The sequence below is a fragment of the Mobula birostris genome, chromosome 5 (assembly GCF_030028105.1).
Source record: "Mobula birostris isolate sMobBir1 chromosome 5, sMobBir1.hap1, whole genome shotgun sequence".
Taxonomy (NCBI): Eukaryota; Metazoa; Chordata; class Chondrichthyes; order Myliobatiformes; family Myliobatidae; genus Mobula; species Mobula birostris.
The window spans coordinates 120,532,416-120,549,469 of NC_092374.1; the positions used below are offsets into that span (position 1 = coordinate 120,532,416).

Here is a 17,054-nt window from a genome sequence, read left to right on the forward strand (position 1 = left end):
GCATGACATCTAAAACTTTGACAGACTTCTATTGATGTGTGGTGGAAAATGGATCGATTAACTGGTTACATCATGCCCTGGTATGGAAACACCAATGCCCATGAATGGAAGATCCTATGAAAAGTAGTGAATAAGGCCTAGTCTATCATCGGTAAAGCCATCTCCACCTTTGAGCACATTTACAGTATATGGAGCACTGTCGCAGGAAAGTGGCATCAATCATCAAAGACCCCCACCATCCAGGCCATGCTCTCTTCTCGCTGCTTGCCATCAGGAAGAAGGTACAGGTGCCTCAGGACCCACACTACCAGGTTCTGAAACAGCGATTACCCTTCAACCATCAGACCCTTGAATCAGTGGGGATAACTTCACTTAATTTCAGTCGTCCCATCACTGAACTGTCCCCCACAAGCTATGAACCACTTTGAAGGACTTCCTCTCACATTCTCAATATTTATTGCTCATTAATTTTTTTTTTGTTCGGATTTGCACAATTTGTTGTCTTTTGTACATTAGCTGTTTGTCCATCCTGTTGAGTGCTGTCTTTCACTGATTCTGTTATGTTTCTTGTATTTGCTGTGTATACCCACAAAAAAACAAATCTCAGGGTTTTATATAGGGACATATGTACTTTGATATTAAACTTGCAGTTTAAACTTAAATCTAAAATGACTATCACATAACTTAGTCTGCACAGCTGCCCCTTTGCCAGTCTGATCTGATGTAGGTGATTTCAGTAGAATGCTCACCACATGTGCAAGGGAATCTCTACAAACTTACACTTCTGGCCTGGATTCTAGTGAAGAGCAAGACAACACTGTAAAAGTAAATGTTTCATTACATCGGGGTCAAAATATTTGGAATGAGTACTCTTTTGAAAATGTTCCCAGAATTGTAACTGTGATAGGGTTTGTGTGTGATTCTGGTAGATATATTTGTGATTAGACTTATTTTCATTTACAGATCTACAATCAAACTGACAAGAAAGCATTGAGAAAAAAATCTGTTCTACTTACTGGCTACTTGGAGTATCTGATCAAGCATTATCACTCAAAAGATCCAGATAATCCACAGAAATTGTGCATCGATATCATTACTCCCTCAAATATTGAGGAACGAGGCTGCCAGCTGTCACTGTTGTTCTCAGACCACATCAAAAAGGTCTTTGTAGAACTAATGAAAAGAGGAGTTGTTGTAAGTAGAACTGACACAGTTATTGTTAATTGTTGGTAATTAAGCTTTGCTATAAATGAGTTATTTCATTCAAAATTATTATTTGGGATTCTGGGAGGGAGGGGGAGGGACAAGGGTGGGCAGTTGTTGAAATCTAGGGAGGGAACTGGGGCTAGGAGGAGGGCAAGCCCAGTACTGCTCGGGAGAGGGGATAAAACCCAGGAATACAGGGTTAAACCTGGAGAATGCATGGTTTAATCAGAGTTCCAGAGAATGAGGGGAGATCTTATAGAGAAGTACAACCTTATGAGGAGTATGGATTGGGAATGTACTTGACGGCTTTTTCCTCTCAGGTTGGGTAAGCCTGAAAATAGAGGTCATAGGTTTAGGGTGAAAGGTGAAATACTTAAGGAGAATCTGAGGGGTATATAATTCACTCAGAAGGTGATGTGAGTGTGGAACAAGCAGCAGTAGAAGTAGATGCAGGTTCAACTGTAAACTTTAAGATATGTCATTATATGTACGTGTATGAGAAGGGTATGGAGGGCCATGGTCCATAAGCTGATAGATGGTACAAGGCAGAAAAGCAGGTCAACATGAACTAGATGGCCAAAGGGCCTGTTATTGTGCAGTAGTGCTTTGTGACTTTATTCTTCCGTTTTACTGGGATTCATCTAAGTATTACAAAGACCAGAATCCCTAGAAACAAAATCAGAACACTGGAGAAGGTGCATTGGCATCATTTTGTATACTTGTTTGTTTTAAGACAGAATTTGGGACCCAGCCTCAGCATCATAATGGTTAACATCGAGCCAGTAGCTTACACATTTCATATTACATTGTCTTCTTTACAGGATGCCATTACAGGAGCAGCTAGTGCCAATGAAAACTAAGGGGATGAGTAATGAATGCTGGTCTTCCAGCAATGCACACATCCAAAACTTTGAATAAGTTACAAATAATGCGTCATCATTATGAACGTCTAGCGTGAAGAATGGCTATAGCCCTTATCAGCCCAATTATTTTGTTTAGAGAGACAGCGTTGGAACAGGCACTTCTGGCCTGGAATCTGGAACAAAAAGCAAACTGCTAAAAGAATTCAGCGGGTCGGGCAGCATATTGTGGCTTGGTGGAGGGAGGGTGCTGGTATAATGGTGGGGGAAGGAATTTATTTAAGATATATAGCATGGAACAGCCCTTTCCGTCCCAACAAGCCACACCACCCAGCATCCCACCTATTTTTAACCCTAGGCCAATCACAGAACTATTCACAATGACCAATCCTACTGACCAGTAGGTCTTTGGACTGTGGGAGGAAAGCAGAGCACCCAGAGGAACCCACGTGGTCACAAACTCCTTACAGATAGTGCCAGAATTGAACTCTGTACTCCAATGCCCCCGAGCTGTAATAGCGGATAGCATAATACTATACTACTGTGGCACCCTCTCTGCTTATGAAAAGGCACTAAGTCATACTGCATTAGATCATCGACTGCATCATTCTTGGCATGATAACAGCCCATTCTGGACATTCCTTACTGCGGGCATAATGCTATCAGTCTGGTTCTAACAATGTAAAGGGGCTCCCAATAACTCTTAATCTATACACCCCTTTTCCCTATCTGCCCTTTACCCTATCTCCATGGGGGAGAAGAGGAACATTCTTCTCTTTGAGTGGCAGGACTTTATAATCTCCTCGGTTCCATTGGTATCTTCAATACAGCCTGGAATGAGTTGTAAGTAGAGTCATTCATCAGTTATCTTGACTGCTATTGATAAGGCATTTCTGCCTTTGCCGAAATATAGCAGTAACTGTGGCTGTAATATAGGAGCAATTTGTGGTAATTTTACGTCATGGCCTTCTGCAGAAATAGAAGCATTTCCTGCAATTCTGAAACCCCAATGCAAGAAGAGTACTTCCACAACAGTTCACATACTCCTTTCTCCATGTATGGCCTCTCCTCACTTATCACCCTGCATCCGAACTTTTCCTTCATCCTCCCTTTCATGTTGAAAGAGCGATGAATATTTGGATTAAATAGATTTATGCAAATATCCAGGTTAAGCCTCTGCACTCTCTCAAGATTTCTGAAACACCATGGAGTTCAACAATAAAGTCCTCCACGAATAATTCTTATTCCCAATCAATCACCAACAAAGCTGAAATTCTCGAAGAGTGGCTGCATGTAGAGCAGGTGGCATTGGAATAACGTCTTACCTGTTATTGAAAGGCTAGTCTATGTGAATGGATATGACATTATATTAATTGCCTCAACACAATATAATTTGTCAGTGCCAGGACCATATCAACATTGCATGAGGAATGATACCGGATCAGCCAACTCTGCATTTTTCCACACTGCAAGAGAGACATATGCACTATTATTTATCTACTAGTATAAAGCAAGCTGAAAACATTAGCTTGGAATTTGCACAAGAAATCAGAATCAATTAGTCACAGCTTATTACCAATTGTACTGTCAGGGTTTAGAAGAAGGGTTCCCAACCGTTTTTATTCCGTGCACCACTGCCATGTACTGAACAGTCATGTGGACTGCAGGATGGGAAGATCTGATTTGGAGTTATTTTCACCATTTTTATCCTCTTGATCATTCTTGATCTTAGTTCACTCTGATTGGTGGTTTAACATATCATGTTTAAGGGCCCTCGTTGCAGATATATCCTCCCAAATTCTCTTTGCCCCCTGACCTTCTTTTGACATTTGGCCAAAGTCTTGGTTATTTACCCTAATGTTTTATTGTTTGGTTTTGAGTTAAAATTAAATTTAATTGTATTCCCTACAAGTCCCCTTTCAGTGATTTTCTTCATCAGTAGTACCACAGCGGTACAACTTGTTGTGGTTACATATTGATGGTGTATACCTGCTTAACACTTGAATTTATGAATGGAGTAACCACCGCTTTTTGTGCGACCTTGAACAGATGTGTCCATTAAATGCGCAATTTTTCATTCTCCACAAATGAAACAATTATTCAAATCAGACATAATATAAATCACTTTGCAGCTTTCTTTCCTATTGATTGTATTCACAACTGTTCGCACACTAAATGCGAGCATCAGTGGGAAGACCAGTATTTATTGCCCATGAGAAGCAGGTGATAGGGTTTTACTGCACCACAGCATTCCCGGATATGAAGGGACGGCCTGAATCTTTGACTGTACTTTTGTTCATAGATGCTGCCTGGCCTGCTGAGTTCCTCCAGTGTTTTTTGTGTGTTACTGTTATAGCTCTGTGCTTTTCAGTAGAAAGTCCCAGGATTGTAATGTGGTAGCATAGAGCAATCAGTGATATATTTGCAAGACAGGGTGCTGTGGGACCTGGGGGCTAGTTTGTGTTTGTTTACTCACTTGGTAAACATTATGTTTGTGAAGATTCATTAAAAATTCGTAGTGAGTTGTCACAGTGCATCTTGAGGATGGTACACACTGCGCCTGTGGTTTCCCAGTGGTGAATGTGTAGGTTGTTGATGAGAGGGCACTAAAGGTAGCGGAATTACACTGAATGATCTCACACTTCTGAAATGTTTTTGTCAATGCCCTCACCCAAGCAAATAAGGAGTGCTTGAGATGGGTGAGAGAGTCTGTGTCCCCACTCTGCACATTGCAGTTTGACCATAGTTTGATGCTGTTTAGTGTTCTGGTCACAACATTGGAGGAAATACTCAATTACACTATAGAGTGGAGATTTATAAGCATTTTGTCATGACTGGAAAATTGTCACTCTGAGGAAAGATTGGGTAAGCTAATACAGGTTTCCTTTGAACAGAAGAAACTGAGGAGAGACTAAACTGATGTGTATAAAATCGTGAGGATCCTTGATGAATTAAATAGGAAATAGATTTAGAGTAATTGGCAGAAGGATAAGGAGAGAGATGAAGAAAAGTTATTTCACTCAGAGGGTGTAGGTTGAGCAGAGATAAGAATCTGATTACATTGAAAATATATACTGTATAACTGATCTCCAAGACTATGAACTAAGTTTCAGCTGAAGTATTAGATGAAGAACAGCAAGAACTTGTAGCTTAATTCATTCATTCGGGCTTCCAAGCCTGCTCCACCATTCATCATACTTGAGCTTCTCCCTCAACATAATTTTCTAGCACTGTTTCTAGATCCTTTCATTCCCTTACTTTCTGGAAATATTTTCCACTATTTTGATTAAACACAATGGCTGATCCTCTACAGACTCTAGGAGGAGAGTATTCCAAATATTCACTACACTGTGTGAAAAAGTCTACTCTTGTCCTGCTCCCAGACCCATCCTTCAGAGTAAGTATCTTCCCTGCATCCCATTTGCTAATTTTGTGAATTTCAATAGGTTTTCCTCGCATTCTTCTAAACTCTGGAGAAAATGACCCATTCTACCTAACCCCTCCTTTTAATGGAGCTAAACCACTAAACCCCTGGGCGCCACAGTAGCGTAGCAGTTAGCATGAAGTTGTAACAGTTTGGGGTGTTCCAGAGTTTGGAGTTCAATTCCAGCGCCTTTCTGTAAAGAGTCTCTGTACGTCCTCCCCATGGAATGCGTGGGTTTCTCTGGGTGCTCTGGTTTCCTCCCACAGTCCAAAGACATACCAGGTAGGTTAATTGGTCATTGTAAATTGCCCTGTGATTAGGTGGGGTTGTGGGGTTGCTGGGACAACATGGCTCAAAGGGCCTACTTTTCTGTACTACAGGTTTCCCCCGCCATCCGAAGGTAGAGTGTTCCTATGAAATGGTTTGTAAGCCAAAATGTAAAGCGAAGAAGCAATTACCATTTATTTATATGGGAAAATTTTGTGAGTGTTCGCAGACCCAAAAATAACCTACCAAATCATGCCAAATAACACATAAAACCTACAATAACAATAACATATAGTAAAAGCAGGAACAATATGCTAAATACACAGCCTATATAAAGTAGAAATACTTTTCCACAATCATTACTGAACTGTTCTCCGTGGCGAAAATCTCACGCAAGTGCTGTTGGCAAAAACACGGCACAAGCGCTCTCCAGTAACCTTTAAACTATGAAACTGCCAAATCTACCAAATAACACGTAAAAATACACAGCCTATATAATGTAGAAATAATGTATGTACAGTGTGATATCACTTATGGGAATCGGGAAGACAGCGCCGAGCACACTGATGATGGTGTGTTAGGCTGAGTCGGAGTTTGGGTGGTGCAGTGGCCCCCACCCTCCAGGCCGCTGAGTGATACATTGCCGCGAAGCATGCAGGGGTGCAGCAGTAGCCGGGAGGTACACAGCACATCTTTAAGAAAAAAGCCAAAATAAACATGTTAATTAATTAGGTGCCGCCCGGCACGTAATTGTTGGCCCAGATCAGTGCCGATTTCTGATTGCATCGTCTCTGATCTGGGGCAACAATTACGTGTCAGTGGCACCTAATTAATTAGCATGTTTATTTTGGCTTTTTTCTTAAATATGTGCTGTGTGCCTCCCGGCTACCGTTGCATTCTCCGTGAATCGGTGTAGGTCCGTGGCCTGGAGTTTGGGGTGGTGGGACACTGGGATGTCATCTCATCATCATCTGTTTCCAATAGAGCAGGCAGGTCATCTTCTCCTATGACTGCCCCGCCTCGATGTCGAAGGTCGAGGTTCGTCGTCTGCTGTGGCTGATGTGGAAGGCTTGCTTGACTGCTGAGCCTCGCACATTTTTCTATCACACATTTGTTTGTAAGGACTCAAGCCATCCTGCAAATATCCCCTAAACCAACGTACCCTTTCAAAATTAAAGTCGTACTTTATCATTACTCATTCGGTTTCGATTGTTATCCTTTTTTCTTCCAATTGCATCAGTTCTTCATCTGTCAGTTCTTGGTCATGGGATGCCAAAACCTCTTCAATATTATGTTCGTCAGCTTCCACAAGCCAAACTCACATTGTTCTTATTTCATTCACCACGATCAAAATGCTTAATTATGTCTAGTTTTGCGCTAAGTGTAACACCCTTACGAGCTCTTTTAGGCTTTTCCGATACCTTAGAACTCATCTTGCAAACGGCTGCTCACAGGCACGTGCTTAAGCAATGCCTGCGAGAATCCGGGGCAGAGCGGCTGCTTGGGGCATGTGTTTCCTTTTATCGCGCACTGATTTTTTTATCGTACGCTGCTTTTTTTTCATAACAGTAAAAACACCTTCTGAAAGCGAAAACGGTACTAATGTAGGTCTTTCGTAACAGTGAGGTTTCGTAAAGCGAACGTTCGAAAAGCGGGGCACACCTGTGCTAAAGAAATACATAAGTGACCTTGTCAACAATACCTTCCACTATAAGCATCCTCTCTAATGATTTTATTTTTTTGTGAGGAATCTCGAGTGTCGTAGCTTTCAGGTCCCATAGACTAGCATATTGCAAATAGAAAACAACTTAACTCATACCTATAGAACTTTGATTCTTGAGAATCTCTGCTGACTAAATTCAATTTTCAAACTTCTGACAAAGAGCCACTTTAACATCTTGATATATTTCACCTTGAAATGTGACACAGTACTCTATCCCTGATTATAACTTTCTAAAAATGTGGTGTTTGGTTATGCTTTCACGATGGTGAATTTTATTTTGGTTCTGCCTCTAACTTATTGAAATCACCAATGTAGTTGTCAGAAAATTCACCGTGTCTTCTGATTCATTGAAAGATTATTAGGCAGCTGCTTGCTTCCAGGAATTGGAACATTGTATCCTGGGAAAAAATATTCTTTATTAGTTCATAATGTGGGCAGTTATATGATTTTAAATTTCTTCCTTTAAATCTGTTCTTCAATTACTAATCTACTCAACTCTAAGGCCTTTAATCAATATTCTTAGTTGTGCGGTGAGTTAGTATGGTGTGTTCACCTGTCCTTTGGTTAAAATTATACAAGCTGCAGCAAGTCATGATGTTACCACCAGTATTAATTTACAGAGAATTGTCAGTAAGGAGATGGCTACAGGTGGAAACCTTGTAAAATTTATTGAAATTAGGTTCTTACCTGCAAAAATAAAAGTTACAATGTTATTTGAATGGAAACCTGAGCAGAGAAGCCACTGCACCTTTCAGGTTTGACTGCAGTGGGTTTTCAACTGGTCTGAATACAAATAAAAGATGCTTTGGAGTGTCCTTCATGAGCTGTATGAGAAATATATGCCCCCATCAATATTTACCCCAACATTCATCAGCACAAGCCCCACTACCCTCTGAAGAGAAGCTCCTAACACCCTCCATTGGAACCTGGCAGGCATCTAAGAAGCACCTAATATTTGCCTTCCAGCAGTCGTTTCAGATGTATATTAAACTGGCTGCATTTAATTGAAGCTTGCCAGTTGCAATCACCCAAGCACACTGTCGTGATTAATGGTCCACAAAAAAGTTTGCATTAAAAAACTGCGATGTAACCTTTGAAGATTGGCTTTATTTTCTTCACGGTTTGGTGTAATTCACCTGCTTACCAAGTAAGGAAAATATTTGATTGTCTTTTTGGTATGTTCCACACCTTAGCATCCATGCTAGAAATAGTACTGTTTTAATTTTCATTTTCTTTCTGACTTGTGCAACATACAGCATGCCAAAGAAGTGATCTGGGAATCTTGAGAACAGTACCACACTGGGCCAAAGAAGTGACCTGGGAAGTCTTCAGAGTAACACATTACAGCATAGAACAGTACAACACAGGAACAGGCCCCTTGGTCCCCAATGTTGTGCGGAACCAATTAAATTAGTAATCAAATGGCCCACTAAACTGATCTCTTCTGCCTACACAATGTCCATATCCCTCCAGTTTCCTCACATCCATGTGCCTATCTAAATGTCTCTTAGAAGTTCCTAATATATCTGCCTCTACAACCAACCCAGGTAGTACATTCCAGGCATCCACCACTCTCTGGGAAAAAAAAAGGCCCTTAAGATTACCCCCTCTCATTTTAAATGCATGCCCACTGGTATTAGACATTTCAATATTTGGGAAAAAGAATATTGTCTTTTTACTCTATCTATGCCTCTCATAATCTTATTAACCTCGATCAGATCTCCCCTCGGCCTCTGGCACTCCAGAGAAAACAACCCAAGCTTGTCCAACCTCTCGTTATAGCACATGCCCTCTAATCCATGCAGCATCCTGGTAAACCTCATCTGCACCCTCCCCAAGCTCCAGATGTAGCCTAATTGGACTTTTATAAAGCTGCAACATAACTTCCTGACTTTTGAACTTAGTGCCTCAACTAATAAATGTAATCATGCAATATTCCTTCTTAACCACCCTATCATAAACACAAAATATTCTGCAGATGCTGGGGTCAAAGCAACACTCACAACACGCTGGAGGAACTCAGCAAGTCGGGCAGCATCCGTGGAAATGATCAATCAACATTTCAGGCTGGAACCCTTTGTGAGTTCTGACGAAGGGTTCTGGCCCGAAATGTTGATTGATCATTTCCACGGATGCTGCCTGACATGCTGAGTTCCTCCAGCGTGTTGTGAGTGTTGCAACCACCCTATCAACCTGTGTAGCTACTTTCAGGAAGCTATAATCTTGGATTCCAAGATTCCTGTGCCCTTCAACACTGCTAACAGTCTTGCCCTTAACATTTATCATTTCTCCACCCACATCTGCAACTCATCTATATCCCACTATGTTCTTTGGCAGACCCCCCACAACACCACCAATCTCCATACCATCCACATACTTACTAACCGACCCATCTACATTTTCATCTACAACAACATACATCACAAACAGCAGATGTCCCAGTACAGATCTGCGTGGAACACCACTAATTACAGACCTCCAGCTAGAATAAATCCCTTTGTCTTCTGTCTTCTCTGTCTTCCCTCTGTCTTCTATGGGTAAGCCAATTCAGAATGCAAATGACCAATTCAGCATTGACCCCTTGCATCCCTAGTCTTGTGGATGAGCCCCCCATGAGGGGCCTAGTCAAATGCTTTACTAAAATCCATGTAGAAAACATTCACAGTTCCACTTCATCACAAAGCTCGATCAGCTTAGTGAGACACTGTCACAAGGTGGGCGTTGATGGCGGTCACAAATGCAAGACACAAACACTGAAGTACTAGGAACCGGACTGTGACAGTAAGAGTGCCGGGAAAGTCGGGAAACAAGGATTGATCAGAGGGAAATCTGGAAGAGAGCAAAGCATAGTGGAAAGAAGCACATCTGGACACGGACATATGTCCTGGACAGGACTAGTACTCAGGGCCTGGGCTAGGACTTGGACTAGGAACACGGGACCTGGATAAGGAACTTGGAACTAGGAGCCTGGACTAGGAACTGGGAACTCCAGAACCAGAGTCTGGACAAGGACTTGGAACCTGAGTCTTAACACCGGAACCCCGGTCTAGGCTAGGACTCGGGACAAGGATCTTGGCAGGGACAGGATGTGGCTACAGGACGGGACGAAGAATCTCCAGCAAAGGACGAGGAATCTCCAGCACTGGGCTGGGCGACGAGCTCCTGGGCTGGAAGAGGCACCAGAACTGGATGAGGACACGAAGTTCAGACTTAGACAGATCTGGAACATGGCACCTGGACCAGGTCTTGGAACACAGGAACACAGAGCCTTGGACTTGAGCACAGGAACACAGAGCCAGGACCCCTCCTTGGGATCAGGACTTAGGGCCGGGGCTCTACACAGAGTCAGGACCCCTCCTTGAGAACAGGACCTAGAGCCAGGACTCTTCTTTGACATGGACACAAAAAACACAGGGACACAAAGAGACAGTTCCAAACTCAACGACAGATAGTTCCTTATCTTGGCGTGGCAAGGCTCCGGTCTTACTCCGGCGGTAGAACTTGACGGTGATACAGGTGAGGACGCAGGCGAGGTTGCAGGCAAGGTAGCAGGCGAAAGTAACAGACAAAGGTTACAGACGAAGATTAGTGTCAAAGTAACTGTTGAGATAAACTGCCGAAGTAACTGCCAGGGATTCAGAAGGGAGGAGTGAGGGGGCAAGCGAGAGAGAACAGTCCGGCAGCCAATCCCTGGTTTGCCGAGCTATTCATGTGCCAGCCCGAAACAAGAATCAGGTGCCTCAATTACGAAGCCCAACAGAACTGGGGAAAACAGGAAAACCCGGAATACGGATTGACAAACTGGACCGTGAACCAGAATGCAGACTTCACGGACCGGACCATGACAGACACAACTTGCCCTGTACAAATCCATGCTGGATTTCCCTAATTAGACCATGGCTTTCTAAATGCTCCTCAATTTTATCCCTAAGAATTTTCTCCAGTAACTTCCCTATCACTGACGTAAGTCTCAATGGCCTATAGTTTCCAGGATTATCCCTGGTTCTCTTATTGAACAATAGAATGACATTACCTACTCGTCATTTCTCCGGGATCTCACCCATGGCTCGCACACACAGACCCCTCTTATCTCCCTCTCTGCCTTTTCAAGAACATCAAAACCTGGAAACATTAATTACACATTCCTGTCCCTGTCTCAACCAAGTCAATGTAATGGCCACAGTATCACCTTTCCATGCACTGATCTGCTCTAAGTTCATCGACTTTATCCACAATATTCCTAGCTCTAAAATACATGTACTTCAAACTATATCTCCTATCATATCTATTGCTTTGCTCCTTCCTAATTTTACTGGCTCTGACAGCTACCTTCCTCTGCTTCCTTTCACTTCTGACTTAGTGCTCTGTTTCCCATCTCCCTACCAAACCATTTTAATTCCTCCCAAGTAGCACCAGTGAACCTCCAGAATACTGGTTTCCCTCCAGTTTAGGTGCAATCCATCCCTCTTGATCAAATCTCCCCTACCCCAGGAGAGGTTCCAATGATCCAAGAACATGAAACCCTGTCCCTTGCTTAAGTTCCTCAGCCACTCATGCATCTGTACTGTCATCCTATTCTTGCCCTAACTAGCACGTGACAGTGGGAGTAACTCAGTGATCACCACCTAGGAGGTCCTGTTCTGCAGCCTCTTTCCTAACTCCCTACACTGTCTGTGCAGGTCCTCTTCTCCCTTTCTACCTATGTCATTGGTGGCTGCTCACACACCATCCTGGGTCTCTTTCTTGACCACAGAATCTCCTGTCCGTTCCCTAACTATTGAGTCTCCTTCCACTATTGCTCTGTCCGACTTTACCTTTCTCTGCTGAGCCTCAGAGCCACCCACAGTGCCACTGGCCTGGCCGCTGCTGCTGGGTCCCGATAGGTTATCCCTCCCAGCAGTATCCAAAGTGGTTTACTTTTTGCTGAGGGGAATTGACACACCTGCATTGACTGCTTACTCCCCTTACTTCGACTGGTGGTCACCCATCTATGTTTTGAAGCCTGCACTCGGGGTGTGACCATATTTGTATAAGGATTTCAGCCTCCCAGGTGGTTCTGAGTACCTTGACCTTGTCAGCTGAAGTGGGGGGTGCACTTCCTGCAGATATAGTCATCAGGAAGATTGTTAGGTATGCTGAAATCCCACATCTCACAGGAAGAGCGTTCCAGTGCCTTAACCATCCAGCCCACACTGAGCTAAGGACTAAGGATTTACAGACAATGAAAATAAGCTTTCCTGTTCATGCCTGTGCCTGTGCCTGTGCCTTTTCTCTGAAACTTCTGAGTTTCACACTCACCTGGTCCACTTACTCAGACTCTTCTTGCCGAGCTTGTAATATCTTTGACTCCAGCTTCCCCCAGGTTCCACCATCACAACATTGTAATGCATTTAATATTTTCTCTCCTGCTCTCTGCATTCCACACAGCAAGGTTGAATGGTCTTAGCCAGGATACAATACACAAGAAAGAAAGATAGTCTTCATAATCAGAAGAGTATCTTACCTAAAATCTCCCATTTGGCCTAAGTCTGTTATCCACTTGTCAAGCGAGCATGCATTTTTGTAAAGAAGTTAAATGACAGTGAAAGATGTGATTGATCAAAGCAGTCATTAAAAGTTAGCTTTATGTATGGATTATATTAACATTGTTTTTCATATCTTTCCTCAGGCTGACATCCGGGAACCAATTCTTCGTATAGCCCCTGTACCTCTTTACAACTCATTTTATGATGTGTACAGATTTGTCAGCAAATTGAATGAATCACTTAATTCCGTATCACGTGAACTCAAGGATGGAATGTAGTGTGGGATGTGCAAAGTCTCATTGTGTAAGGAGTACCCCCCGTGACAGAAAAGTGATCTTTCTGCTTGTTCAGATTTCGGGACTGATAAACTAGAAGTCAGAAACCAGGTTATTTTTAATTAAGAACTGCTTGTTTCAAATGAATAATTTATAAGTTCAGCTCTACTAGAAATTTCATGGTATGGTCTCATGACAGAGATCATTGTTTAACAGCCAAGCAGACAACAAGTGTGCAATTGACCTATGAGCTTTGGTTAAGTGATTTCAGAGCATTAATTCTAAACCATTCCAATTTAGTCAATTGCACTACTTCTGAAATATCAAATATTGTGAAAGAAATGGTGGCCGCAACGGTAGCAAATTACTGATTTGTACATTTGCTTTACCAATCCATTAGGCAGAAGAGAAACTAAAGGAAGATGTCTGTCATTGATGAATTTCATAATACATTCAGTATTCATTGTTGTGCAGCACAGAAATGTGCCCATTAGCCCACGTCCATGCCTTCCTTTTTGCCATTTTCACTTTATCCTACTTCCCTATATTAAATCTGTATAAGTCTATGCCTTGCCCTATTAAATGTCTGTCTAAATTTCTCTAAAACGTAATGGTTATTCCTGATTCCATCACCTCCTGTAGTAGTGAGTTCCAGAGATCAACCAAGCAGTGTGTAAAATAAAAACAACAGGAATTCTGCAGATGCTGGAAATTCAAGCAACACACATAAAAGTTGCTGGTGAACGCAGTCCTGACGAAGGGTCTCGGCCTGAAACGTCGACTGCACCTCTTCCTAGAGATGCTGCCTGGCCTGCTGCGTTCACCAGCAACTTTTATGAGTGTGTAAAATAACTTCATTTTAAAGTGTTTGCCTCTCACCTACCCCTGTAGTTTTTGATGTCCCTAATCTGGGGAAAAAGGTTCTCTCAACATTGTCTATGCTTCTCTTATCATGTCATCCCTCAGCCTTCTTCACTTGAAAGAAAAAAAACCCAGCTTATCCAGTTTCTCCCCATCACTGAAATTCTCCAGTCCAACAGATTCTGTGATGAAACACTCCTGCACTCTCTCCGGTGCAGCAGCATACTTTCTATTATCTGGAAGGATGTTTTGCATTGGACAGAATTCAGAGGAGTTTATGACTTGACCACAAATACAGGCAATATCCCAAGGGCAACCTAACCAGTGCTTTGTAAAGTCGTTACATAATTTCCCAGCATTTATATTTCATGCCCCAAACAATGAATGCAGGCATGTCATATGCGATCTTCACCATCCCATCTACCTGTGTTGCCACCTCCAAGGACATATGGCTGCTCACCCTTATGAGAACATGCTGGGTCTCATTAAGTCTCTTTAAACAATTGCCACACGTCATTTTACCCTGGCGTGTCTGCTCCCAGTCTACTTTTGCATGGCCCTCACAAACACTGTTGAAATCAGCCTTGTCTCATTTCAAGATATTGAGTGTCAAACCTATGCCCTTTCATAACTAGCTTGAAGCTTGATATTCCAGAAGTGTTCCCAATAAACACTTCATTTCCTAAGGTAACTTGAAAACTATTGTGAGACAGAAATTACTCAAATCAAATCTTTAACCACAAAGTGTTGAGTACAATCAGAGATTCATAAAAACGATACATATGTAATGCAAAATAAACATGAAGGAAGTCATCATTTGTACACTCACCTGTTCTATTTTCTATAATTCCACTCAGCAAAAAGAGAATTTCTTTTGGTTAAACGAACTAAGTGTGAAAAGGAAACACTGCATTTTCAAAAGAGAGAAAAATTGAGCCGTCGACAAGTTGATGTGATAATTTTCCAGAACATACTTAACAAATCCCTCACCATACAAGCCCTTAACGCTATGCCATTCCCCATCAATGTTTAGAAAGTTAAATCCCCTACTATTACAAACCTATTATTAGAATATGAAAGAAAACAGCACTGGACAGGCCGTCTTGATGCTAATTTACACTGAATGTCTTCCTCCTGTGTATCATTCATCTCCTTCCATTCCCTTCATATACATGTGTATCTGAAAGCCTCTTAAACGATTACCAGACTGCATGCTTCTGTGTAAAAAAAACTTGCCCCTCACATCACTTTTAAACTCCCCCCCCCCAATCAACTTAAAATTATGTCCTCTGGTGTTTGACATTTCTACCCTGGTGAGAAGATTTTGACTGTCGGCACTATCTGTGCTTCGCGTATCTGACAAGCCTCACCTCTGCTTCCAATACTCTAGGAAGAACAATCCAAGTTTTCCCACTCTTTCTTTACAGCTCTTAATCCAGGCAGCATCCTGGTAAACCTATTCTGCACCCTCTCCACAGTCTCTGCTTTTTTTCCAAGAGTGGGGTGACCAAAATTGCGAGCAGTGTAATCTGACTGAAGTTTTATATAACCTCAGTATGACTTTCTTACTCTTATAATCAACAATCTTACCAATTATTCTTACAGCTATCTGTGACATCCCTACATTATTTGCTCCTTTCTTCCTGCTGACTATTGAGGAGTCTATGTTACAACCCCATCAACATGATCACCCCCTTCATGCATCACAGTTCCACGCATTCCAACTCATTGGATGATTCTCCAGGAGTTTCCTCCCTAACTAATGACACTTAGTGTTAACCATAAGCATATAAATTTGAGTTAAGTAAGTTGCAGTTAATCCTCAATAAATTTGCTTTTTTGTACTTATAGCTCAGTGAAAAATAATCGCATATTAAATTCAAGTTAATAACTTCTGTGTAGTTGGGATCATAGAATTTGAATTTAATATGTGATTATTTTACATATATCAGAAGTCTGTGGAGCAGAAGCTAGTTTTCACCCAACTACATAACAGCAGAAGACTGCCCAGTACTCTCCATTTACAGTTTGGGCAGTTTACTTTACTGGCGGTAACCATTGGAAGAGTAGAAGAGCTAGAAAAGATTAATGCAGGTTGGCAGCAATATAGGGGAGCTGTGGATTTAGAATGAGTACCTTTACCAATGTGCCCGCCAGTGGTTTAGTGGCATCCGCACCGGACTTTGATACAAGTGGACTCAGGTTCGAATCCAGCCAGCTCCTCGTATGTTTTCCACCCCTGCTGGGTTTAGCTTTGAGCTAACAACTCAGCCATTTAAAAAACAACAGACAAATGCTGAAGAAACACCAAGATTGTCGCCCGATGCAGCACAAGGCTTGGAGAGGAACAACAATGATGACTTCTGTTGATTACATAGTAATATAAGCTTAAGAATATGGTATTTAATCAAGACTTTCAAACATTGTGGGGACCCTTTCTGAATAATTTTCAAAACCTTTGATTTGCTGTTAAAGCACAGATGATGACTAACAATCTTTTTTTTCTATTAATCAGCTTCGGTGTTGGTAGTGGGTTAGATTTTTTTAATATAAAATAATTATTATTTTTCAATGTTACGAACTAATTGATTTGTACGAATATAGGGTAAGGAGTCTTTATATGTGATTTATTTTAATGTATTGACATATATATTTTTCCTGTACTCTGTATTCTTATATTTAAATTAATAAAAATATTAGAAAAAGAAAAGAATATGGTATTTTCATTTAAGTAACAGCTTCTATTTGGCATTCTATGAACCGTCTGCGGATCCAGGGGCTCAGGTTTTTTTTAAAAAAAGTAGCTGCGGTGTCCATCTGAGCATCAAGCAAAACAACCAACTGATGTCTGCAGCCAGCTCTACTCTCTGCTAAAATATTTAATTGGATGCTGTCTAAATGTAAGTCTGAAAT

The 17,054-nt window shown here is 41.8% G+C and overlaps 1 protein-coding gene across 1 annotated transcript in view; it reads left to right on the forward strand.

Annotated features, from left to right (window-relative positions):
- kynu (kynureninase) overlaps window positions 1–16,781 on the forward strand; it is a 278,857-nt gene extending 262,076 nt beyond the window's left edge. Inside the window, exons 13-14 of the mRNA XM_072257274.1 lie at window positions 964–1,194; window positions 13,149–16,781. Coding sequence (XP_072113375.1) covers window positions 964–1,194; window positions 13,149–13,283 — 366 coding nt within the window. The 3' untranslated portion in view covers window positions 13,284–16,781. The remainder of the gene's footprint in view (window positions 1–963; window positions 1,195–13,148) is intronic.
- Window positions 16,782–17,054: the final 273 nt, after the last annotated feature.